The sequence below is a fragment of the Bubalus bubalis genome, chromosome 1 (genome assembly GCF_019923935.1).
Source record: "Bubalus bubalis isolate 160015118507 breed Murrah chromosome 1, NDDB_SH_1, whole genome shotgun sequence".
Taxonomy (NCBI): Eukaryota; Metazoa; Chordata; class Mammalia; order Artiodactyla; family Bovidae; genus Bubalus; species Bubalus bubalis.
In genome coordinates, this window is record NC_059157.1 from 190,834,127 (window position 1) to 190,860,119 (window position 25,993).

Here is a 25,993-nt window from a genome sequence, read left to right on the forward strand (position 1 = left end):
GAAAATGTCACATGAATGGGAACCCCCTCGTGGTCCAGTAATGAGAACTCAGCACTTTGACTGCTGAGGGCTCAGCTTAGACTCCTGGCTGGGGAGCTGAGATCCCACAAACCGTGGTGAAATTTTTATTAAAAGAAAACGTCAACATGAAAATACGGAAATTGGGTCAGACCTTTAATTGCCCATTGAACAAGACATGCAGACGTCGGCACACACTCCACCCAGGCCCGTGGCACTCAACACTGGGGAGCTGCCTGGGGTGCAGTCAGCCCAGCAGGGGAGCCTGTGTGCAGGTGGAGGGCAATTCCAAGGTCATCTCTTCCTCTGAGGAGCCTTCTGGCGGCTGCGCAGTTCCAAGGACACAGACCCAAGCAGAGCTCCTGCTCGTGTGGAACTTGAGGAAAGAGGTAACATCCCCAAAGGGGCCAATGCAAACATGCATAATGCTTGCAAAGGGCATTTACGTGGAAATGATATTAAAGCATCCAGGAAGCGCAATTCCACCAGAAAAATATAGAAGAGCAAAAAATGGGGTAGAGGTATTGTGTCCCATTGGGAGAATCCAGACTGGCTTAGATGGAGGAGCGTCCCCCTCAACCAGCTTTAGTGCTTAACTTCAGGAGGAGAAGCCAGCCCGCGGCCCTGCCCTCACCCAGACACCCTGCCCTCACCCAGATGCCCTGCCCTCACCCAGGTCATGCCAGGCACACATCCTGCCGCAGCGCCTTCCCCGGGCACCACATGTGTGACTGTGTTCATGGCATTTATATAGCTGAACCCATCGACCTTTTCTCTCCTGGCTCCTGACCCCTGTTTCCTGGTCAAATCCCTGTGTCCCCTCATGATCCTCACAGCCCCGTGTCCAGGGGCCTCAGCTTCCCCACCCCTGGGGAGAACGAGGCCTGCTGCTTACCTGAGCCCACCGTGAGGTCACGGGCCTGGCGCCTGTGTAGGCAGGACCCCACTGGACGCCATCCTGAGGGGAAGGAGGGTGTCTGCTGCTGCCCTGGTCTGGCTCAAAGACCACGTTCAGGTGTGTCTCACCACCAGGCCTCGGTGGGGCCCTCAGAGCTGGGCTTATCCTGGGGCTCTCCCAGGGCCACCCTTGCTAGGCTGGACAAATGACCCCCGCCTCAGGCTGCTCCCCTGGGAGGATGGCACAGGGTCCTCACTCAGCCATGGCAACCAGGACCAAGACTGCCGTGGTTACCTCCCCAGCCCTCCCCTGTCCCTCAGGAGCTGGTAAGGCCTCCGCAGACTCCCGCTGCAGCCACCGGCCCGACAGAGGGCAAGGAGAGGTGACCCGGGCCCTGGGGTTCCTCCCGCCTTGCAGGCCCAGGAGACTGGGCCAGAGCCTGGCCCAGACTTACGTGCTAAGGGTGGCCACAGACGGGCCGGTCATGTGCTGCGTGGTGCTGGGCAGGAAGCTGGTAGCAGGCGGGAGAGCAGTGGCAGAGACCACCAGGGGCCACACGGAGTAACCCAGAGGGGAGCCAGGCGCAGGCATGGCCGGCAGGAGGGCTGGAGGTGCATAGCGGTGGTGGTGGTGGACGGAGGGCGGCCTCTGGGTGGCCAGGCGGGCGCGCTGTGCATCCTCAGCAGGACACACAGCAGAGTGTTTCAGCGAGGACGCCGGCTGCTCCCCAGCCCCCTCCCGCCACACGGGCCCTGACTCAGGACGCGGTCAGGGTCAGAAGTGGTGGGCAGGGGCGGACCAGGCTCCCACAGAGCTCATGCAACTCAGAGGGCAGCTGTCTGGGCCTGGCCGGCACAACCTGTCCTCCCCTGGGGTTGCCCTGGGGAGCACCAGGGGCTTTAGGCAGGAAACACAGACCAGGAGCCAGAAACACATGAGTTTCTGGAGGCGAAGCCACCAGGTCCTCTGGTCTTGGCCTGGGCGTGTAGCCTACCTGTGGGGTGAGGTGCAGGGGGGTGGGCGCGAGTGCTGGCGGGGGCAGGGCTCTGAGCATCAAGGCCTGCATGAGGAGCTGGTGTGTCTGTGCGTTCTGCATTAGCATCATCTCCACCACCTCTGTGTGCGGGGGGCATGGAGGGCTGGTCACTCACAGTGGGGGCCGTGACCCTGCCGCTCCGGGAATGGAGCGCTGCCTGTGGGTCTGCAGGTCCCATGCAGCGCCTCCTGCTACTGGACTCCTCACGTGCACATGGCATATGGAAACTTAGTTCCTCGACCAGGGATCAAACCCACACCCTCTGCAGCAGAAGGGTGGAGTTTTAACCACTGAACTGCCAGGGAATTCCCCACAGTTTTAAAAATTAATCATTAAAATTTAATTAACTAATTTTTTTAAGAAAAGCATCTGGAGATGGGGCAATTATCTTGGATTATCTAGGTGGTCCTGATGTTGTGAGAAAATAACTATCACCCTACACTTGAATATCCAGCAACAACACTCATGTTTAAGAACAGGGGGACATCAGAAGAAAGTGAATGCTGAGAGAGCTTAGGAGCCTGTCCTGCAAGGCCTTGTAAAAGACTGTCCCCAGATGACAGATGGGGACCCCAGGGGGCGGTCTCCCCAGATGACAGATGGGGGCTCCAGGGGACAGTCTGAGACACAATGAAGGGTGGTTAATTCAAACGTACTTCCATATGATGATACACTGGTGTCTGTTTCTGAGAAGATTTTCTAAAAGGTAGAACTGGCATGGAGAACAGTCATGAAGAGTCAGGGGCAGAGTGGATGCCACAGAAACTGAGAGTTTAACTTCATACGAAACAGCCCAAGACTTCTCCAAAGTGGTTATTAGAGTACTTTCGAGATTTCCTATTTTTACATTCAGTATTTGATCTAGTTGGGATTTGTTTTGGTACAAAGAGTAGGGTAAGGAATGTGACTTTACTTTTCTGAATAGCTAGCTACTTACTGACTGTTTCATTTTTACCAATGATTTTAAATGCACTTTTTTTAAGGCACACAGACACTTGCATGCGTGCAGTACACACATACACACACACTGTGCTGGGTTCCCCTCTAGGGCCTGATAGTCATTAAAGTTCATCTGGAAAAACCGAGGACGGTGGTGAGGAGAGGCCGGCGGGCGGTTCTCCCTGCACCTGCAGGGCACCTTCCTGTGGGTCTCGATGTGAGCAGCCCCCCTAAGGGGCTGCAGGCTGGCCTGGGCCATGTAGCATGTACATGGTGGAGCTGTGGTCACCAGGACAGGGCAGAGAACACTTATCAGGTGATTCTATACACAGGTCTGCCTCCAGACTCTCATCACTGCCCGTCGTTAGGGAAACGCAAACCACAACCACGATGACCGACCACCCCTGCCACTAACCACAATCCCCACTAACTGACCACCACCCCCACTAACCGACCACCACAGTGACTGACCACCCCCACTAACTGACCACCACAGTGACTGACCACCCCCACTAACCGACCACCACAGTGACAGACCACCACCCTTACTAACTGAGCACCATCCCCACTAACTGACCACACCATGTGCAGGAGAAGATGTGAGAAACCGGACCTCTCACATGCAGCAGTTTTAAGCACACACTTGGCACCTTTCAGCTGCTCCAGTCCTAGGTATGTACCCAGGAGAAATACACACTCAGACTCAAATGTGAATGTCCAGGGAGTTTTGTGGTGATAACCAAAAATGCAACAACCCCAATTTCATCATCAGGTGAAAGGATCACAAATGTGTCCATCCACGGGAAGGACTGCCACTTGGCAATTTCAAGGAGCCATGGTTTGCTGCACCCAACAGGAACGATGAGTCTGAGAGCAGTGTTGCTAAGTGAAAGAAGTTGCACAAAAAAAGAGTGCACACTGGCTGATTCTACTCAGACCAGAATATAGGAGACACAGATCAATGCCCAGTGACGAAGCAGGCAGGATGGCGGGAGGCCGGGCCTGAGGTGGGGCCCATGTTCACCACCTTGATTTAGTGATGGGTTCACAGGAGTGTGCAGGTGCAAAACTCTCAGACTGTACACTTTAACTACGTGCAATTTAGTCTATGTCACCTCAGTAGAGCGGTTCTCAAATAAAAGTATTTCGAAAGTTATTTAAAGAGAAAAAGCAGTTTAACCAACAATTTGAGAAGCTAATCACTGAACGAGTCGGGACTGTGGGCCCAGTTCTTTCCATTCTGAGTCCAGGCCCTTCCCTCAGGGATATCCATCAGTAAGGATTTTTCAAAGTAAAATTATTTTCACGTTGGTAAATGCATAGCTTCCATTGAGTAGCCAAGAAAAATGGCCCTAAATCACAGGTCTCCAACTGGTTTCATGGAAGACAATTTTTCCACAGGCTGGGGTCAAGGGGGATGGTTTTGGGATGATTCCAGTACTACATTTATTTTATGCTTTATTTCTATTACTATTACATTGTGATATATAATGAAAGAATTATTCAGCTGACCATAATGCAGAATCAGATCATCAGGCATTAGATTCTCACAAGGAGCACACAACCTAGATCCCTCGAGTGCATGGTTCACAGCAAGGTTACCACTAATCTGAGAATCTAACACCGTTGCTGATCTGACGGGAGGCAGAGTGCAGGCGGTAATGCGAGTAATGGGCAGCAGCGTAAATACAGATGACGCTCCGCTCACCGGCCTGCCGCTCACCTCCTGCTCTGCAGCCTGCTTCCTAACAGACTACGGACCAGTGCTCGTCCACGGCCCGAGGGTTAAGGACCCCTGCCCTACATGACTACCCTGCTTACAAAAGTATTTCTTCTTTCAGTAGAGAATTTCATAAACCCATGACAACATCCCAAAGAAGGGCAATGGAGTGGCCACAGGACTGGCAAAGGTCAGTTTTCATTCCAATCCCAAAGAAAGGCAATGCCAAGGAATGTTCAAACTACTGCACAATTGCACTCATCTCACATGCTAGCAAAGTAATGCTCAAAATTCTCTAAGCAAGGCTTCAGCAGTATGTGAACTGTGAACTTCCTGATGTTCAGGCTGCATTTAAAAAAGGCAGAGGAACCAGAGATCAAATTGCTAACATTGCTGGATCATCAAAAAAGCAAGAGCGTTCCAGAAAAATATCTACTTCTGCTTTATTGACTATGCCAAAGCCTTTGACTCTGTGAATCACAACAAAATGTGGAAAATTGTTAAAGTGATGGGAATACCAGACCACCTGACCTGCCTTCTGAGAAATCTGTATGCAAATCAAGAAGCAACCTTAGAACTGGACATGGAACAACAGACTGGTTCAAAATTGGGAAAGAAGTATGTCAAGCTGTATATTGTCACCCTTCTTATTTAACTTCTATGCAGAGTACATCATGTGAAATGACAGGCTGGATGAAGCAAAAGCTGAAATCAAGATTGCCAGGAGAAATATCAATAACCTCAGATATGCAGACGATACCACCCTCGTAGCAGAAAGCAAAGAGGAACTAAAGAACTTCTTGATGAAGGTGAAAGAGGAGAGTGAAAAATCTGGCTTACAACTCAACACTCAAAAAACAAAGATCATGGCATCCAGTCCCATCACTTCATGCAAATAGAGGGGGAAGCAATGGAAACAGTGATAGACTTTATTTCCCTGGGCTCCAAAATCACTGCAGATGGTGACTGCAGCCATGAAATTAAAAGACGCTTGCTCCTTGAAAGAAAAGCTATGACCAACCAGACAGCATATTAAAAAGCAGAGACATTACTTTGCCAACAAAGGTCTGTATGATCAAAGCTATGGTTTTTCCAGTAGTCATGTACAGATGTGAGAGTTAGACCATAAAGAAAGCTGAGCACCGAAGAATTGGTGCTTTTGAACTGTGGTGTTGGAGAAGACTTTAGAGAGTCCCTTGGACTTCAAGGAGATAAAACCAGTCGATGGTAAAGGAAATCAATCCTGAATATTCATTAGAAGGACTGATGCTAAAGTTGAAGCTCCAATACTTTGGCCACCTGATGTGAAGAACTGATTCATTGGGAAAGACCCTGATGCTGGGAAAGATTGAAGGCAGGAGAAGAAAGGGACGACAGTGGATGAAATGGTTGGATGGCATCACCGACTCAATGGACATGAGTTTATGCAAACTCTGGGAGATGGTGAAGGACAGAGAAGCCTGGCGTGCTGCAATCCATGGGGTCGCAAAGAGTTGGACACGACTAAGTGACTGAACAAGAACACGACAACATTCACTGTGGACACTTACCTTCCTTGATGCTTCCTGACCGCTGGGTGGGGAAGGCCGGGGGAGGGGGGATCTGTGCAATGAGTGGCTGCTGAGGCAGCTGCTGGATGATGGTGGCAGGAGGTGGGGGGGCCTGGAAGAGCCAGACAAGCCATTATCTGCATGTGCCCTGGGAATAGTGACCTACAGCACCACCCACCACCCGCCATCCAGACATCCACCATCCATCCATCCATCCATCCATCCATGGGAGATTTTAGGCGAGAAATCCTAGAGATTAAACAAGTGTGCAAATAGATAAATACTTGCATCTGGGTTTCACTTAGGACATAGCATGTTATGGACTGAATGTTTATTCCCCGCTCAAATTCATATGCTGAAACCCTAAGCTCCAAAGTGACTGCATTTGGAGATGGGGCCTGTGAGGAGGTGATAAAGGTAAAGAGAGCATAAGGGTGGGGCTCTAGGTTGATAGGCCTGGTGCCCTTGATAAGAGGAAGAGACACCAGACTCTCTCTGCCCCATGAGACACCACGAGAAGGCTGCCAATTCCTAGCCAGGAGGTCATGCTCAGTGAACCAGGTTGGCCAGCACCTCCATCCAAGACATCCAGCTTCCAGGCAGTGATAAGGTAAATGTCTGACATTTAAGTGCAAAGACTGTGGTATTAATATTTTGTAATGGAGCTCAAGCTGAGCGAAACATGGCGTTTTCTAATGTTTCCCACATTTCCTGGTGTCAGTGGGCTAAGCTCATCCCTGTGTCCATTACTTCTGCTTTAATAGAGGCATCCAAGGAGCCTGGCATGGAAACACCTTCTGGCTTCTCTCCTGAGTTAACACAAATGCACCACAGCTCAGAGCATGCACTGAGTGTTGATTACCACTTTAATCTTCTTCTGAATGCACCAGGCCCTGCCCTGTCCCTCTCCCTCATTCACAGAAAGGATGGCACAGACAGGGTTGGCAAACATCCTGCAAAGGGCCGGATGGGGTATTGTTCCTGCTCTGTGGCCACACAGCTTCAGTTGTAACTGTCCACCTCTGCTGCTGCAGTTGGAAGGCAGCCCCAGACTGGTAAGCTAACAGAGCTGATCCGGTGAAATTTGACTTATGAACCCAGAGGTGCACATTTCGTACCCTCTTTGTGTGTTACCAGCCCCCTTGGCTAGCAGGTTGCACGCACACAGGTGGCAGGCAGCTTTGGTGTCGTCACAGCCCACCACCTGGTGCAGACAAAGAGGCAGCCGGAGTGGCCGATGGCAGCTCCACCCCAGGGTCTCTGGAAAACTCATCCCAACCACCCTGGGTCCTGCTTGCCCTGTGGTGTCACTGGAGTCCGGGCTGAGACACCCAAGCACGACTGGGGTAAGGGGTTGCAGGAAGTGAGCCTCCTGCACCTACACCCCTCTCCCACCGTTCCTGGTAGAGGTTCCAGGGGCAGAAAGTTGGGGAAGACACAGACAGTGCCAGGGCCAGGGCTCTGGGGGCTCCACTGGATGGATCCCTCTCCCTTCCCTCCACACGGGCAGCCAGGTCCCCCCAGGGGATAAACATCCTCCAGGTCACAACCCGGCCTGCTGGCACCATCGGTCTCCCTGCCATGCCCATCCAGAACCTTCTCAGCTTGGCCTTGGCCACCTCCGGCCTTGTTATCTCCTCCTCGCAAGGCCACAGCCCGCTGGGGCACCTCCTGCCTGTCGTCTACTCATGCTCCCAACCCCCGAGGCCACAGCCTGCCGGGGCCAGCTGCTGCCCCTCCTTCCTCTGGGCACCACCCGCCCCAATACAATCCCTTCTGCTTAAGGAAGAGTGGCTTTCTGTTGCCATATGCAGGGGTGAGCCTCTCAGGAGTGGGTGTGCATTCACCTTTCAATGCACCTTAAAATTCAGCCTGAAGATTAGGGGCCCAAGCTTCCTCTGTTAATTAGGAAATTTTGGAAAAGAGCTGACACATTTCTTCCCCAAATTCAGGCCCAGCCAACATGGAATCTCCCCATACTTCCGCTCCTGCTGCAGAGGTTAGCACCTGGGGCTGAGCTGGGACCCCAGCCTCCACCTGTAATGAGGAGATAACTGCCCCTCCACACACACACACACAGCCAGTGCTTAGGGCACCTGTGAGGCCTGACAATACAGGACACGTTTGTCCCAATAGGGCTGGACATGGACTACAGCCGCTGTGGCCACTGAGCTGATGGCCCCTTTAGCGCACTTCCTTAAGCTGCTGAGGGCGCAGATGTGGAGTCACCGACAATCTCTGCTCAGGCGGGAGGTCTCTGGGGGCACAGCACCCTCCCCATTGGTTCTGCCCCCCAGGTTCACCCAAGGCAGACGTACCGGGTGTTGGATGATCCATGGTGGGTCTAGGGCAGGTGGAGCTGGGGAGACAGTGGGGTGGACGCTCACGGGAGGTGCCTCTGGGGGCAGCACTGACCCCTGGGCTCCTCCGTGCACTCCCCTGTGGTGATGAACCCGGGAAGCCTCTTCCAGGAGGCGCTGTTCCTGCAACGCCAAAGCAGAGCTGTGGCTGCTCAGTGGGGGCATGTCCCAGCCCTCACTCTGCCAGGCAGGGCAGTGCCAGCGCACAGGTGTGTGACCCCGGTCAGAAGCAGGCAGCCCCCACACCGCCAATCACTGTCCTGTGCCCGGCCCCCTCTTGCCCCAACCAGGGCCCAGCATGCATATGAGCTGGGACTACAGCCAGACTCTGGAGGCAAAGCCCTTCGCGTGGTACACACAGGAGAAATTAACCAAAGACGACTTTTCTCCAGTCAGTAGTGAAAGTGAAAGTCGCTCAGTCATGTCTGACTTTTTGTGACCCCATGGACTATACCGTCCAGGGAATTCTCCAGGCCAGAATACTGGAGTGGGTAGCCTTTCCCTTCTTCAGGGGATCTTCCCAACCCAGGGATCAAATCCACATCTCCCTCATTGCAGGCATATTCTTTACCAAGTGAGCCACAAGGGAAGCCCAAGAATACTGGAGTGGGTAGCCTATCTCTTTTCCAGCAGATCTTCCTGACCCAGGAATTGAACCGGGGTCTCCTGCATTGCAGGCAGATTCTTTACCGACTTAGCTACGAGGGAAGCTGGTAGAGGATACTCTGTCTCTCTAGCACGCTTCCAGTGGAGAGCAGTAAGTTTATCACAGCTGCCGTGTGGACCCAAATACCTTCCTCCCCCCATGTGTCATTCCCTGCTACAAGTGTGTCTGTTTGGACAAAGCCCTGGGCATCTTGGAATCCCACTTCCCAGAACCAGACCCCTCACGGGGCATTTCCGCTTCTGATCATATGCAGCCAGAGCAGGTTTTCTCAGCGAGTAGCCCCTGTGAGAGCCCAGCCTACAGGAAGCGGGCGAGTCCTCTCTCCTGTGGAGTCCATGGTCCACCAGTTGCCCACCGCCACGTCACAAACATCAGAAGCAGTGTGCATGCAGGACCCCCACCACAACCCCACCCTCACCCCCATACCCTACCCCCCACCCCACCCCAGTGCTTGTTCTGAGCGCCAGCTGCAGCTTCAGCTGCACAGAGCTCTGGTGAAGATACCCCGTGTCCACAAGGCCTACCCAGAGTCTCTGCAGAAGGTCCTTCCTCATCCTCAGAGCGCTCCACAGGGCGGCCTCTGGCCCGTCCTCATCTCCTGGAGGGAAGTACAGGCTTCAGGGCTCAGCACCACATCCCAGCCTTTCCTGCCTCCAGGACCTGCCTGTCCCAGAGGAGGAGGGAGGTGCCTGTGGGTGGAGCTCAGGGGCCACCCCATGGGGGTTATGTGGGCAACAGTAGGGGGCGTTCAGGAAGCTGAGTCTTCGAGTTGGGGTCAGGAGTCCCCACTCCCCCCAGGAGTCCCCACTCCACCCCCAGGAATCCTGACTCCCCCCGAGGAGTCCCCATTCCCCCTACCCCCAGGCATCCCCACTCCCGGCCCATTTGTAGTGTTCCATGTTTGTGTTATGGAAGAGAAAATGGCAACCCACTCCAGTATTCTTGCCTGGAAAATCCCATGGACAGAGGAGCCTGGTGGACTATAGTTCATGGGGTCGCAAAGAGTTGGGCACGACTGAGCGCAGCACATGCCTGTGCTTGCCCTTGGTCATGTGAACTGATCTGGGATTTTCTATCTGGATTTCGGCCCTGGGCTCCATCTGTTGCCCTCGGGCACTGCCTGGAACTCCGCAGCACAAGGAGCTTCACCATGTGGTGAAGAACGAACAGTGTCTCTCCAGCACCTTGCCCAGATGTCCCTGAGCCCAGAACCCCAGAATGCCAGGGAAGGCGGCACTTCCCCTGGTTCCTGGGGCCTGAGCAACTGACTGCCAGCCAGGTTGGGGATGTGGAGACGTCTGGTCTGGGCACCTGAGGATGGGCAGGTGGATGTGGATGGCTGGGCCCCCTACACCCCACTACCCCAGAGCAAGCTCGGGGCAACATGGTCTGATGCGGGCGAGGGTGATTCTGATCTGAGCAAGGCAGTGGGGCTGGTTCTCTACCCTCTCTGCCTCCCTCTTCTCATCTACAGATGGAGTGATGAACGTGCCCTCCTGGGTGTGCAGACAGAGGTGATACGATATGAGGGTGAGTGTGTGTGTGTTAAAGACATAATCAAGGCCTTTCTGCTCTGAAAGTGAAGTTTAGAGGACAGTCTGGCCATACCTGGAGGTGGGTCTGGGGCCCACACAGTGCCAAGCAGCCCAGGCTCTTACCTGGCACGACATGGGGGTCCTCAGAAGCCCCCTCCACATCCTCACGCTCTTGCTCCAGTTTCTGTGAGGAGAGGGATGAGAATGCGGGCTCCAGGCACAGGCTCCTCCGTATGAGGGGCTGGGCCAGGAACAAGTGCCCAGACGACTTGACTGGTGCCAGGTGGGGCCCTATGGTCACATTTTCCATATGAAGCACACATACTCCACCTTGAAACCTATGGGCACCTTCAAGCAGCTTTCTGAAGAGTTTGGCCAGGCCAGCTCTGTGTCCTGACTGCCCTGATGCCCCAACTGAGCCCAGGGCTGAGCAGTTATAATCCAGACCAGTCCTGGGGTGATCCCTGCTGCCCTCTCTGGGCAGCCCAGGGGGGCAGAAGGCAAGAGTGGCAGGCAAAAGAACAGATCAGGCAGGTGAGGGGTTGGAGGGGGCACTGAAAGGACCATGCGGACCCTCAGAGGAGGCGAAGACCGGCCTGAGAGTGTGCACAGGCTGCCTGCCCTGTGCCCAGCTGATAGGCCACACCAGGCTGGGTCTGTCTTTCCTAAAATTTGGAAGCTGGGAGGCTGCGAGAGAGAGTTGGGGGCCCTGGAAGTGCTCCATCCTGTGGGTGCAGGCTTGCCTCCCAGCTGCAGAAACTTCCAGAAGACCCTACTTGGTTCTGTTCAAACACAAGAAGAACCAAGAAACCACAGCTCTTCACTACAAGGCTAAGACCATGCAGAAGTGCTTTGCTTTGGAAGTGGGCATGACAGGTATAATCTTAGCTGTCAAAGCTGTGCTCTGTAACAAGCTGTTAGAAGCACAAGTGCCCAGCTGTCTTACCTTCTCGAGGAGTTTCAGGGTCAGTCGAGTCAGTTGATCTGCCACTGAGGAGTTCAGCATCCCGGGGCCACAGGAGGGGACACTGCTCAGCTCCCTCTGGAAGGATTGCTCAGCTGGAGAGAAGCAGCCCCATCCTGGGGTCATTGAAGGACTCCCTTGCTGGACGTGACGTATATCCCAGAGACTGGTCTCCACGGTCAGCTCGCTGGCCTCAGGAGGGCATGTAGGAGGTGGCCCTGCACCATGGATGTGGAGTGTCCAGAGTCAACAGGCTGGCATCACTGCAACAGTTGCTAGGCACTGCAGACGCAAGGAGGCCCCCGGTTGCCAGGTTTCTGCTGAGAGTCCTTCCCAGGCCTGCCCCAGTCCCCATGAGGGGTTACCTATAAACACTGCTGATCCCCAGATGTGGCCGGGCTGGGCTCCTCAGGAAGGAGAGATCGGGCAGATGCTGGGGCCAGAGGGGCAGAGCACGGGGCGGGGGCGGGGGGCATGGGTCCCTGGGGGGAGGACAGTCCTGACCCCCCAGGACAGAGCCCAGAGAGGTGAGGTGGGGTAATGCACCACAAGTGTCTGCCACCCCAACTCCAGTCAATTATCGCCTTCAGAAGGCCAGCAAGCCCCTAGCCTCTCTTAGGGATCCTCCCCACCAGATGGACCCCTAGAGGTCATGGTGTGACCACCCCACCCCTTCACCGCAGACTTCAGGAAACTCTAGGTGGCAAAGAGGTGGCACCAGGGAGCCTGCCAATGAGGCGCCTAGGGGCCTCTTGGTGGGGGCTTGAGGTGGGCCCACCCCATAGGCACCCAGCCGGCATCTCACAGGACATGGGGCCTCCCAAGGCATCCCCTGTCAGTGCTGATGTGACTCTAGCAGGGGGACTGCCCATGTGGGACCTCTGCCCAGAGAGGGGTGGGGAGCCCTGGTGGCTGGGGGTCAGGGGCACCTGGGAGCAGGACCCTCCCCTGCCAGGTCAGCCCTTGATGGGTAGCCCACCTGCTGGGTGGGGAGGGAGTGCATGTCCACAGGACTGGCGTGGGGAGGGGGTGAGCCCAGCAAGGGAGGGCAGGGCACCCCATCGTCTCCAGTTCAGGTTCACAAATAAGTCAGCCTGAAGAATGAAGCCGACATAGCAGACTTGAAGGTGGACCCAGTGCTGGCAGTCCTGGCTGGGTAAGTGCCAGGTCAGCATGCTTATAGCCCCGCTCAGAGCAGCCAACCCAGAAACTTGACCTGGCAGCCAAACTGCCCATACACTTCAGTATTTATGGCTTCATATGTGTCATGACGCTGAGATTCAAACAGGAGGTTTGAGGTACACAAAAATGAGTTAACTTAGCCAAGAAACTTGAGGTGGCTGGGAGGTCACCATAACACACCCCAGTGGGTTTCAGTTAGTTTAAAAAACTTCCTTTTTAGGTTTATAGAAAAATTGAGAAGAGAATTTCCATATACATGGGTTTCCTATTACTAACATCTTAAGTTAGTATGACACATGTTACAATAAATGACTCTATACCGATAGAGTAGCATTAACCAAAGTCCGTAATTCATTTGACTTCCTTATTATGCCGCCTACTGTTCCTTTTCTGTTCCAGGATCCTATCCAGTACACCAGATGACATTTAGTCACCATGTCCTCTTGGGTTCCCCTTGCTTTTGATGATGTTGATAGTTTTGAGGAATATTATTTTGATCCAGTACCAACTGCCAATGCAGGAGACCTGATCCTTGGGTCAGGAAGACCTCCTGGAGCAGGAAATGGCAATCCTCTCCACTATTCTTGCCTGGGAAATCCCATGGACAGAGGATCCTGGCGGGTTACAGTCCATGAAACCACAAAGAGTTGGAAGCGACTGAGCACATGACTGCTGTATTTTCTATTACAGTATACTGTACCAGATTGCCAGGAGAAATAGCAATAACCTCGGATATGCAGATGACACCACCCTTATGGCAGAAAGTGAAGAGGAACTAAAAAGCCTCTTGATGAAAGTGAAAGTGGAGAGTGAAAAAGTTGGCTTAAAGCTCAACATTCAGAAAACGAAGATTATGGCATCCGGTCCCATCACTTCATGGGAAATAGATGGGAAAACAGTGGAAACAGTGTCAGACTTTATTTTTCTGGGCTCCAAAATCACTGCAGATGGTGATTGCAGCCATGAAATTAAAAGACGCTTACTCCTTGGAAGGAAAATTATGACCAACCTAGATAGCATATTCAAAAGCAGAGACATTACTTTGCCAACAAAGGTTCATCTAGTCAAGGCTATGGTTTTTCCTGTGGTCATGTATGGATGTGAGAGTTGGACTGTGAAGAAGGCTGAGCACTGAAGAATTGATGCTTTTGAACTGTGGTGTTGGAGAAGACTCTTGAGAGTCCCTTGGACTGCAAGGAGATGCAACCAGTCCATTCTGAAGGAGATCAGCCCTGGGATTTCTTTGGAAGGGATGATGCTAAAGCTGAAACTCCAGTACTTTGGCCACCTCATGCGAAGAGTTGACTCATTGGAAAAGACTCTGATGCTGGGAGGGATTGGGGGCAAGAGGAGAAGGGGATGACAGAGGATGAGACGGCTGGATGGCATCACTGACTCGATGGACGTGAGTCTGAGTGAACTCCCGGAGTTGGTGATGGACAGGGTAGCCTGGCGTGCTGCGATTCATGGGGTCGCAAAGAGTCGGACATGACTGAGCGACTGATCTGATCTGATCTGTACCAGTATCTACTATATCTGGAATCTTTGTAAGGGGTCCCTCCACTATTGGGATTTGCTTGATAATTTCTCATGACTGCACTGGGGTTACGGTTGTTGGGAGGAAGACCACAGAGGAGACGGCCCTTCTAATCACATCCCATCCAGAGTGCATGCCATCAACATGACCCACATGGATGATGTTGACCTCAGTTACGTGGTATAAGTGTGTTTGTCAGGTGTCCCACTGCACAGGTGCTATTTTTCTCTTTCTTTTCACACTGTCCTCTGCAGGAGGAAGTAGCTATGCACAGCCCATTCATAAGGAGTGGGAGTTACGTTTCCCTCCATGAGGGTGTACATCTACATATTTGGACAGTGTTTTAATGGTTAAAAATAAACTAAGATTCAGATCCAGCATTTACAGAACATCTAAAATAGCCATGGGAATGATTCCGGTTCTTAGGAACACAGTTTGAAAATACTGGCCAAGGCAGCATGGGCAAATGATGCACATGCTGCGGTTTGTTGTTCGGTTGCTAAGTCGTGTCCAACTCTTTGAGACCCCATGGACTGCAGCACACCAGGCTCACCTGGTCTTCACCATCTCTTGGAGCTTGCTCAAATTCATGTCCATTGAGTCGATGATGCTATCCAACCATCTCATCCTCTGTGATCCCTTTCTCCTCCTGCCTTCAGTCTTGCCAAGCATCAGGGTCTTTTCCAATGTCAGCTCTTCACATCAGCTGGCCAAAGTGTTGGAGCTTCAGCTTGAGCATCAGTCCTTCCAATGAATATTCAGGACTGATTTCCTTTAGGATTGACTGGTTGGATCTCCTTGTAGTCCAAGAGACTGTCAAGAGTCTTTTGCAGCACTACAGTTTAAAAGCATCAGTTCTTTGGTGCTCAGCCTTCTTTATGGTCCAACTGTCACAACTGCACATGAACACGGGATAAACCATACCTTTGACTATACAGACTTTGGTTGGCAAAGTGACGGCTCTGCTTTTTAATATGCTGTCGAGGTATGTCATAGCTTTTCTTCCAAGGAGCAAGTGTCTTTTAATTTCATGGCTGCAGTCACCATCCACAGTGAGTCTCAAGTCCAAGAAAACAAAATCTGTCACTGTTTCCACCTTTTGCCCTTCTATTTGCCATGAAGTGATGGGACTGGATGCCATGATGTTAGTTCTTTCGTGTTGAGTTTCAAGCCAGCTTTTAAACTCTTTTACATTCATTAAGAGGCTCTTTAGTTCCTCTTCACTTTCTATCAGAGTGGAATCATCTGCAAATCTGAGGTTGTTGATATTCCTCCTGACAATCTCAATTCTAGCTTGATTTATCCAGCCCAGCATTTTGTATGATGTATTCTGCATGTAAGTTAAGTAAGTAGGGTGACAGTATACAGCCTTAACATACTCCTTTCCCAATTTGGAACCAGTCTGTTGTTCCATGTCTGGTTCTAACTGTTGCTTCTTGACCTGCATACAGGTTTCTGTGATTTGGTATTCCCATCTGTTTAAGAATTTTCCACAATTTGTTGTGATCCACTGGTCAAAGGCTTTAGCGTAGTCAATGAAGCAGTAGATGTTTTGATGAATCACCTTGCTTTTTCTGTGATCCAACGAATGTTGTCAATTTGATCTCTGGTTCCTCTGCCTTTTCTTTTTTTCCTTTGCCTTTTCTACACCCATTTCCTTCTGCAGGGATCTTCTCAACCCACGGACTGAACCTGTGTTTCCTGTGTCTCTTGCATTGCAGGGGGATTCTTTACTTCTTGAGCCGTTGGGGAAGCTGTGCACGCATGGTCCTCTGCCTTTTCTAAATCCAGCTTGGATATCTCTAAGTTCTAAGTTCACATACTCGGTTCAAAGCCTAGCTTGAAGGATTTTGAGCTTTACCTTGTGAGCTTGTGAAATAAGCACAATTGTCCAGAAGTTTGAACATTCTTTGGCATTGCCTTTCTTTGGGATTGGAATGAAAACTGAACTTTTCCAGTCCTGTGGTCACTGCTGAGTTTTCCAAATTTGCTTACATATTGAGTGTAGCACTTTGACAGCATCATCTTTTAGGATTTGAAATAGTTCAGCTGGAATTCCATCACCTCCACTAGCTTTGTTTGTAGTGATGCTTCCTAAGGCCCATTTGACTTCATGTTCCAGGATTTCCGGCTCTAGGTGAATGACCACATCATGGTGGTTATCCAGGTCATTAAGAGCTTTTTTGTATAGTTCTGTGTATTCTTGACACCTCTTCTTAGCCTCTCTGCTTCTGTTAGGTCCTTACTTTTTCTGTCTTTTATCGTGCCAATCCTTGCATGAAATGTCCCCTGGTATCTCCAATTTTCTTGAAGAGATCTGTAGTCTTTCCCATTCTACTGTCTTCCTCTACTTCTTTGCATTGTTCATTGAAGATCTTTTCATTTCTCCTATTCTCTGAAACTCTGCATTCAGTTGGATATATCTTTCCCTTTCTTCCTTGCCTTTCACTTCTCTTCTTTGCCTGGCTATTTGTAAAACCTCCTCAGACAACCACTTTGCCTTCTTGCATTTTTCTTTGGGATGGATTTTGTGTTCACCTCTGCTACAATGTTACAAACCTTCCTCCATAGTTCTAATCCCTTGAATTCTATTTGTCACCTCCACTGTATGATCATAAGGGATTTGATTATGTCATGCCTCAATGGCCTAGTGATTTTCCCTACTTTCTTCAATTCAAGCCTGAATTCTACAATAATGAACTGATGATCTGAGCCACAGTCAGCTCCAGGTCTTGTTTTTGCTGACTGTACTGAGCTTCTCCATCTTTGACTGCAAAGAAGATAATCAATCTGATGTACTACAACATGTAGAGATTGATTCAGGTGTGGATCTGAGTCCCTGAATGCTCTTGGGAAATCTGATCCTGTGGTCTGCTAGTGTAACCTGCTGACCCCTGGTCTTAGGAGTCCAGTGCCTCACGTCTGTGAGTCAAGACTGGAAACTCCACTCACCACACAAAAAGGGCTGTGGTCTGACCCAGGAGGTGGTTGAGTATCCAAGGCTCTCTGAAGATTTGTGAGTTGTGGTTAAAAGGTGAGCTCATGTCGGCAAAGAGGCACGACAGCATACCAGTGGAGGAGACAGCTATTGTCACTCAGTCTCAGAGAGCAGCTGGGGAACACACGGCCTGTACACACACCCGGCTCCAGTGAAGGAAACCCAGAGACCAGTGTGTTTGCTGGACATGCTTGCAGTCACCCACCCCAATCTTCTTTGACATGCCACCTTCTCTCTAGTTGCTGCACTGTCTTCCTACTCACATAAGGAAATCAGAGAGGCACAGCTGCTTAGGGGTTTCCTGTGTCTCTTCCTGAGTTCCTGAGTTTGTGGGAACATTCACCCAGGCAGTTAAGCTACAGTTACAAGAGGTGCAGACCACATGCTTTGGATCAGTGTTAATTAGTCAGAGCTTATCAGCTTCCAATAACCTTAGTTACTGTAACAGCATTTGATTGTTAATCAAAACCGTGGGCTAGGAATAAAAACCTAGCATTGTTTCCTCATCTGGACAAACAGGTTCAAGTGGAGTCTGCAGCTAAGAAACAAACAATGGTTTCATGAGACTCCAGTTGACACACAGATTATGAATTCACAACCCACATCACATTCCTTTTCTAAAAAAAAATTTTTTTTTTAATAAGACTATCTTTTAGAACAGTTTTAGGTTCACAGTAACTTGAACAAGAAGTACAGCATATTCCTTTTTAATAACCATTTACAAAGTATTTGGAATGATTTACCCTTTTATCCAAACATTTCCAGGCCTTAAAACTTTTCTGTGTAAGAAGAGACTTTCTGCCTTTCACTGAAACAGCTCTCTCCCTCTGGTGATCTAGACTAGGTATAATTGCTGTAACATTTGAAACTGCATCTTTGAAGGCCCCTTGGAGAAGGAAATGGCAACCCACTCCAGTATTCTTGCCTGGAAAATCCCATGAATAGAGAAGCCTGGTGGGCTACAGTCTATGAGGTCGCAGAGCTGGACACAACTTAGCGACTAAACAAGGCCCCTTAGCAAGGAGGCCCTATGAAACCCTTTTCACGCTGGGTTCCAGGGACTGCCCTAACGCATGGTTTGCCTGTCCTGCCCTGAGAGCCTCAGCCTGACCCTCTCAGTTTCCCGGTGCACAGAGTCCCTCCTAACACTGACGCAGGGCAATGCTTTATGTCAGAAGTGCCAGAGTGGACCCATGATTGTGGGGTCCCCTGGTCAAACCGTGAACCGCACTAACCAGATGCAAGTTGGGCATAGACGCACTGGAACAGAGTCCTCGATATAGCACTGTGTGCCCACTGGGAAGAATCCAGGAGTGGCAGCACCACCAGTGGCTTCTTGTCCCAGCAGCTCTGGGATCCTTGGGCTGGGGGGTCCTGGCGCTGATTCCTACTGAACTAATTATGGCCGCCTCTGGCACTCCGGATCCGTGGGTACAGGCGCCATCGGGACCCAAGGGAGGGATGACTAGGAATGAAATCAAGTGATTTGGCCGTCTGTCTGTTACCGTGACACACACAGGGCCAGGACCCTTAGAGATGAACGTTTGGGTCCTGCAACCCCGGGCTCCGGCCACGGACATCTGGAACACGACTTCAGGGACAGCCCCAAGCTGGCGCGTCCACGCCAATGGGGCCCGGCCTCCTGGACTTGTCCCTGGGCTCGTGCAAAGCTCGACCCAAGTGGGCACCGGGGCAGACTCCTCCCATACGGCCCGAACCGCCGGGGAACGCGAACCAGCAGCCGCATCAGTGCGAGCCGGAGCCCCCCAAATTCACTGGGCGCTTCAAACCTACCAACCGCTGAGGGCGCCGAAGCCGCCGCGCCCCGCTCATTGGTCCCGCCCGAAGAGGCGGGAGCGGACATTCACCAATCGGAGAGGAAGGAGCTGGGGCGAAGCTCTGTTGAGACGCACCTCCTTGGACGCACCGCCCCGAGCGCGCTGGCGCGAGAGCAGGACCGCGGCCCCTGATTGGCCACCAGCCGGGGTGCACGCCTCGGGGCGGGGCCGGACGTGGGGCGGGCCCACGTCTGCGTGACAGTTGTCGTGGGGGGAGGGTGAGCCCAGGAGAGGGGGAGGGAGTGTAAATAGAGCGAAGGCGGCGCCGCATCGGCTCAGCCACCTCCTGGCGACTGGCTAAGGGCGCCAGAGGAAGATGGAAGATGATGAGCAAGAGCAGCGGCGCAAAAAAGTGGAAGCTGGGAGAGCGAAGGTAAATGTCAGCGCCTCCTCCCCGTGCTGTCCCGGCGTGGGGTCCATAGGGCGGGCTCCAGTGCCCGCCACCGCTCCCTGCCAGGAGCGGACGCAGCCAGGCGGGGGCCGCCGCTGGCGCCGCACTCTTGCCCTTTCTGCCGACTCGGCTGGAAGCCACCCCCTGGCCGCCGCCATCTTGAATCCGCCGCCCTCAGCCAGTTCCCGCCCCCATCGCAGCCGCAGCCAATCAGCGGCTGGGGACGTGCAGCGCCTCGCGGGAAGGACGGGCGCGGGGTACGCCGGGACTGGCGGGGCTGCGCTTGCGCAGGGGTAGGGGCGGAGTTAAGGAAGGCAAGTTCACCTACCCGTTCCCCAGGGAGACCAGCCCCTGCAGGTACCCGGCCCCAGGGGAGCTGCCTTTTTAGCTGGCGAAGCGGCTTCACTGATAGGCCGTGGTGTCGTCGGGACGCGGTGGCTCTGACCCCTGCCCGCTCCCGAAGCCCGAAGTGCGGGGCCGGCGCGGTTGCCACAATTCTACACCTGCTCGCACCTGCACCCCTCCCAGTCCCTGCCCGGATTCCTGGAAGGCTTGGAGGCTAGGCCTCCCAGCAGTTGGGCATGACAGGCGCTTCCCCTAGGGCTCAGCTCAGCTTCCATCCGATTAAAACTACGTACAGATGTTCGTTTACACGCAGTCCTGCTTTTTTCTGTAAAAATTTTCTTTCGGAGTACTATTCCTGAGCACAAACTTGTTTACACTAAGGAATGCCTCACCTCCTCTCTGGTGTCCGGCTCCCGAAGCGCCTGCGCTTCTTGGGGCCCAGGTATATGGTTCCTGCAGGTGAGGGCGGAGGACTCTGCCCAGATCCCCACCCCCCACCCCCCCCCCCCCCCTCCCCGCGCCGGGCCTGGAGCTCCAGACGCTCGGACGAATCCACCGGGAGGTGTCCCGTCCCCAGGCTGCAGTGCCCCGGGAGCTCCGTAGTTTCTTGAGTCGGTTTTGACCATCCACGCAGGCGCCATCCTGTACTCTTATGTTTTGGGTAATTGCGGAGGTTGAGCCGTGTGCAGTTCAGACGCGCCCGTGAGAAAGTGGAGAAAGCCTGGATCAGGGTTGGGGTTAGCCGCCCCGCCCCACCGCATTCCGGCCGTCTGGGGGCAGAACCTGCGGAGTACTGTGAAGTTGCTGTTTGAGGTCAGACGTTGTCAGACATTGGGAATTCACATGGATCAGTGATAGTTCCTTCTCTTGAGGAAATCGCAGGGCCTCTCTTATTAGAGACCATTCGGAACACACGGTGAGGGTGTGAGACGCTGATGGGGAGGGCAGGGTGGCAGGCGGAGGACAGAGGGGCCTCTGCAAGCTTCCCATGCAGGTCAGACTTCTGACTGGGGTTTGAAGAGTGAGGCGGGAGTGTGTTTTCTTCCCTTTGCGTGTGCCTGGCACATAGGAAGGAGATGCAACTGAGTCCGAGTTTAATATCGTTTTCCCTGAGCTCCATGGTTTCTAAATATGTCTAAATGAGGAGGAGATTTTAACCTTGGGGGAAAAAACAAATGCCTCTCCTTGGGCGACCACAGGCGAGGGACCAGGTCTGTGATGCAGGAAGGGAACTCAGTGACATTAGATTTGATGGAGATGGGGCTAGTTGTGAAGGCAGTGTCTGGTCTTGACAGTTTCTCTCGCTTAAATTCCTTTTGTGATTTCCCACGCCCATGAGACTGTGAGCCTGTTATCATTCACACAAATGTGTTACATGCATTTACTTTCATGACCACAGTTGTCATGTGAAGGACCTTGTACTCCTGTGAAAAGCTGATGTTGGCAGTCATACCTTTTGAATAAGGTGTTGTGAGAACCAGTATGTGAACAGTCTAAAACCCTCAGATTCGACAGACTGAACACTGCCAGGTGTGCCTTCTGATAGGGACAGTCTGTGGCAGTCCCTGGTGCTTTGGTGAGCTGTGTCATGAAAACTAGAACATCTGATTCCATAAAGGAGGATGTTAGATTGACCTGGCTTAATTAATTTTTTGCTATTTCTGTACCTTGTCTCAGAATCTATGGCAAGGAAGTTTTGGCTACACTATGTATTTCTCTGATTGGGGGAAAATGGGGCAAAAGGGGAGAGATTTAGCTTTTATATAATTTTAAACCGTAAACGTGCCTTGATTAAGCTGTCAGTTTTTAAAATAGATGCATCTCTAAATTTTTGAATTTTTTTGTAAACTTACGGGCTAGAAAAGCTATTCTGCCAGCCAGCCTTATTGCTGTCCTTTGTCTGTGGGCATCATTAACTATCCTCACTGTTAGGTTCTTCAGTGTGACTCTGAATCCCAGTACCTCGATGTTGATGGCGGCCGTGTTTGGGGGGCAAGGACCCGGGTGACGTGTGTCTGGCCAGGTGTGGCTGCGTGGGCTGCGCGGGCCGCAGGGCCTCATGCTCCCCGCAAGCTCACTCACCTTGTGGTTCTGTTGCTTCTTCCTTGCTTACCTTTGTCTCTGCTACTTTTCTGCATTTCTGCGCAGCTTGCTCACTTCAGACAGAGAAAAACAAAAGGCGACTGTACGAATTCGAAGAAAACGCCGGCGAAGAGGAAGGGCACGACTGTCAATGCGCCTGTCGCGGAGGAGAGTCCGGTAGCTGCGCCCGGGAACGGTGGGCCCCTGGGAGGCCTGGACATTGGCAAGAACCCGACCTGCAGCGACACCCCTGATGGCGCTGAAGCCGCTCAGGTGCATTTAGTCAGCTTTGTGTTTTCACGTTTTGCTTATCTTCTAGTTCTTGCTAGCCTAATGTACTGAAAGTGGTGTTGGGTCTGTTTTTGTCTATCCAAAGTTAGGGAAAGAGGGTTTTACTCTATCTTACAGATGGGGAGTATATTTTTGTAGTTACTTACAGTTAAAAGTTGTTTCTTCATCACATGATTTTGAAATGTTGAATGGTTGTTTGAAGGTGAGTGTCCGTGTTGGTGACGCTGTGGTAACAGAAGCTTGACAAGTGTGGGCTCCTCGGGTGTGGCTGTGCAGCAGCCCCTCTGACACTTAAACCGTAACGTCCTTTCATGTGCTCTCAAATCTGCCTCGTTCTTGGTTGTAGCTTTCCCCTTCTTTCTGAATGTGGAATGAGGAGGCAAGGGGTGAAGGTGTCCCAGAAACGTTGTCTTGTCTGCTGCTTGAGGCCCTGTGGCTGCAGGGGCAGGTGTGGACCTGGGTGTGCAGGGTGCCTGGCCTCACGGGGCCTGTCGAGGGCCTGCATGGGGGCTCTCCTTGGGGCCTCCTCTCGCCTGTATTATGAGCAAGGGGCCTAGAACCAGGAGGATCTGTTGCTTATGTGTGGCAGGGGCAGGGCAGGGGTTTGCTAGAATGAGCAGAACACTGGTGGCCAAGGGCAGACTGACTGAAAAACATGTTGTATTTGCACTGCCTTATTGAGAAAAAATGGGATGATTACCAGCATAGTTTATGATATTCTACCTACAAACCTAGAGTGCTGCTTTTGACAAATGGGAAGGCTTGTCATGGTGCTGCGACTTTGCCCGGGAGCTGCTGCAGAACTCTGGTGCCTGAGCCTCTGGACCAGCCTGTGCCCGGCTGACTCGCCCTCCATTGCCTGTGCTCTCAGAGACCTGAGACTGGATTTCAGTTGCTGTTCATGCTTGTCTTCTTGTTGCTTCTCTGGGGTAGAGCTGTGGATCTCAGTAGCCTTGTCTCGTTGCAGCTAAGTACACAAACGCCATGTTGAGGGGGCCAGGCACTTACTCTCAGTGGCTTTTCTCTGTGTTTCCTGCCTAGGCTCTTTGGGGAGAAAGGCTCATAGTGTAAGTTAGCATTTATTATTTCGTATCTTTACTTTCAAATTAGACAAGTCTTTTTTTTTTTTTAATTTTAACTTAAAAGTTTTGTATTTTTCAGCTGTTTGTTTTAAAATAATGTTAGAGCTACAAAAAGTTTGTAAAAAATAGCAGAGTTCCTGGATATCCCTCACCTAGATTCCTGAAACATTGATATCCGTGTAATCACAATATAAATGATTATGCGGTTTCAGTAAACATTGAAACAATACTGTGAGCTAATTGACAGAGCTTTTTCTAATTTTTCCCATTTTTTTCTGGTCCAGGATTCTATATTGCAGTTCAATGCCTTGTCATCTTAGTCTCCTCCAATCTGGACAGTTTCTTAGTCTTCCTTTGTGTTTTATAAGTTTGACCTTTGTGGGCTGCTAGCTAGTTATGTGGTAGGATCCCTGTCAGTTTGGCTCTGTTTGATGTTTTCTCCTGATTGAAGTCAGGTAGTACATTTTAGCAGGAACACTGTGGAGGCAATGATGTTGCCTGCCAGGGGTATCTGAGAAGAGGCACGGGTGGTATGTCTCACTACTGGGGGGCCTGTCAGATTTCTTCTGATAGAAAAGTTTCTGTTTTTCCCTTTGTAGTTAATAAGTATATAGTGTGGAGGTACTTGGAGATCCTGTAAACATTCTGTCAGTTTTAGCTTTGATTGAGGACTCTTACCTGCAGTAACTACTGCGGTGTTGGCTGGATGATGACTTTGTTTCCATCATTCCACCTGCATATGTTAATTGGTGTTTTACTCTAAGGAGGAGGAACTGTTGCTCCTCCCCAACTTGTTTATTTATTCAATAATTTATATCAGTATGGACTGCTAGATACTTACTCTACTTTGGGTTTTAATCCATCGTATCAGTGTTTATTTTGTTGCTGAAACATACATTTGGCCATTGGGAGTGCCTTTGGATTGGCATCTGTGACCTTTCAACACGCGCTCATCGTTGGCTGGCACCTACTTCCATACTTTCTGCACCAAGACTTTCCAGGCTTAATTGGTTCTTTCCCTTCTACAGCCCCAAACCAGTCATTTCTTCTAGGAGCCATGGTACCTTTTGGTGGAGAATGGTTTTAGAAGCCAAGATTTGTGTGCTCAGTGCGCTTATTGCTAGCAGGGTGTAGTTGCTTCTGCGCTGTTTCAAAAGAGAGCAGGAAAATATAAGTAAATGTATATTCAAACACATCTGTACATATTTCTTTATTTGTATGTATAGTAAAAATCATAAATTAATAGTAATATCTTCAATTTTAATACAACAGTACAAATTTTATTCTCGCTTTCCCCCTTTCTTTACTTTTCACTCCTTTTACTCATAGTGAGAAACCTGACATCCTTATTTACAATACCTTTATTTACTCAGTCTTAAAATACACATAAATAAGCTTCAGTTCTCATGCTTATGAAAAACAAATTTGTTAACTAAAGTGGAATATTTGTTTATATAGCTCTCCCCACTTTTTGAATGTTTGCTTTATACCACGTCACTTTTATAAAAGGCCAAATTAATACCTGTTTTTTGCTAACTGAAAGAAATCCAGAGAGGGTTTTCACTTTTATGAAGAAATGCAATTGATTCTTTACTTTTAGGCCATTTTGACTTACGAGAACTTTCTTAGGAAGGCTCAACTTTTGGTCTTGGGGGAACCTGTGATTCTTTTTTGTCTTTATTGTTCCAGGTTATTTGTTAAATGTAAAGAAAGTGAAAGTTGCTTAGTCATGTCCGTCTCTTTGTGACCCCATGGACTGGAGTCCATGGAATTCTCCAGCCCAGAATACTGGAGTGGGTAGCTTTTCCCTTCTCCCCTTCTTGGGATATGTGTACTGCAAATATTTTTCCTGGTCTTGCTTACCTAGCTTTGTTCTTAATGGTGTCTTGTGATAAGCAAATATTCTTCACTTTGATGTTGAGCTCATCATTTCCTGTGGTTAGTGATTTCTGTGTCCTGTCCGAAAGATCTCTCCTGTCCTTTGGTTGTGAAGACAGTCTCCCGTGTCTGCTTGAGGCTTTCTGGCCTGGTTTCTGTGTTTAATTCCGTGATCTGTCTCAAGTTACTTTCTGTGTTTAGAGCACCTTGACTTGTAGAAGAATAGTTTATAGTCTTGCTGGTTTTGAGTGTTTTATAAATAGAATAACCCAGTATGCTAGCTTCACATTTGCTGGGCTGTTTAAAGTTTTTGGCCATGTCAAATGGCATAGTGGGATCTTAGGTCCCCTACCAGGATTTGATGGAGCAGGAAATGGCAACCTACTCCAGTACTCCTGCTTGGAAAATTCCATGGATGGAGGAGCCTGGTAGGCTACAGTCCATGGGGTTGCAAAGAGTCGGACATGACTGAGTGACTTCACTTTCTTTCTTTCTATAGTTCCTTTTGGAGAAGGAAATGGCAACCCACTCTAGTATTCTTGGAGAATCCCATGGACAGAGGGGCCTGGTGGGCTACAGTCTATGGGGTTGCAAAGAGTTGGACACAACTAAGCAACCACCACACACACACACACCAGGATTTGAACCAGTGCCCCCTGCTGGGGAAGCTCAGAGTCTTAAC

At 51.0% G+C, this 25,993-nt stretch overlaps 2 protein-coding genes across 19 annotated transcripts in view; one reads left to right on the forward strand and one right to left on the reverse strand.

Annotated features, from left to right (window-relative positions):
* Nucleotides 1–260: 260 nt before the first annotated feature.
* Nucleotides 261–20,449, reverse strand: C1H21orf58 (chromosome 1 C21orf58 homolog). Its single transcript, XM_006047038.4, has 10 exons — nucleotides 20,371–20,449; nucleotides 11,670–11,969; nucleotides 10,847–10,907; nucleotides 9,713–9,786; nucleotides 8,480–8,644; nucleotides 6,162–6,273; nucleotides 1,911–2,032; nucleotides 1,371–1,594; nucleotides 914–976; nucleotides 261–394 (listed from the first exon to the last, which is right to left on the reverse strand). The coding sequence occupies exons 2-9, from the start codon at nucleotides 11,811–11,813 to the stop codon at nucleotides 931–933; spliced, it is 948 nt and encodes a 315-aa protein (XP_006047100.2). The 5' UTR covers nucleotides 11,814–11,969; nucleotides 20,371–20,449; the 3' UTR covers nucleotides 261–394; nucleotides 914–930.
* The window catches only part of PCNT (pericentrin), a 105,879-nt gene continuing 99,258 nt past the window's right edge, over nucleotides 19,373–25,993 (forward strand). For 5 of the 18 annotated variants that reach the window (XM_044947919.2, XM_044947907.2, XM_044947902.2 and 2 more), the window contains exons 1-2: nucleotides 19,376–19,615; nucleotides 22,127–22,333. In XM_044947919.2, coding sequence (XP_044803854.2) covers nucleotides 19,559–19,615; nucleotides 22,127–22,333 — 264 coding nt within the window. In that variant the 5' untranslated portion in view covers nucleotides 19,376–19,558. Of the gene's footprint in view, nucleotides 19,616–20,540; nucleotides 20,895–22,126; nucleotides 22,334–25,993 lie in introns of those variants that run through there. The other 13 variants (XM_044947904.2, XM_044947925.2, XM_044947922.2 and 10 more) reach the window with 10 other exon arrangements.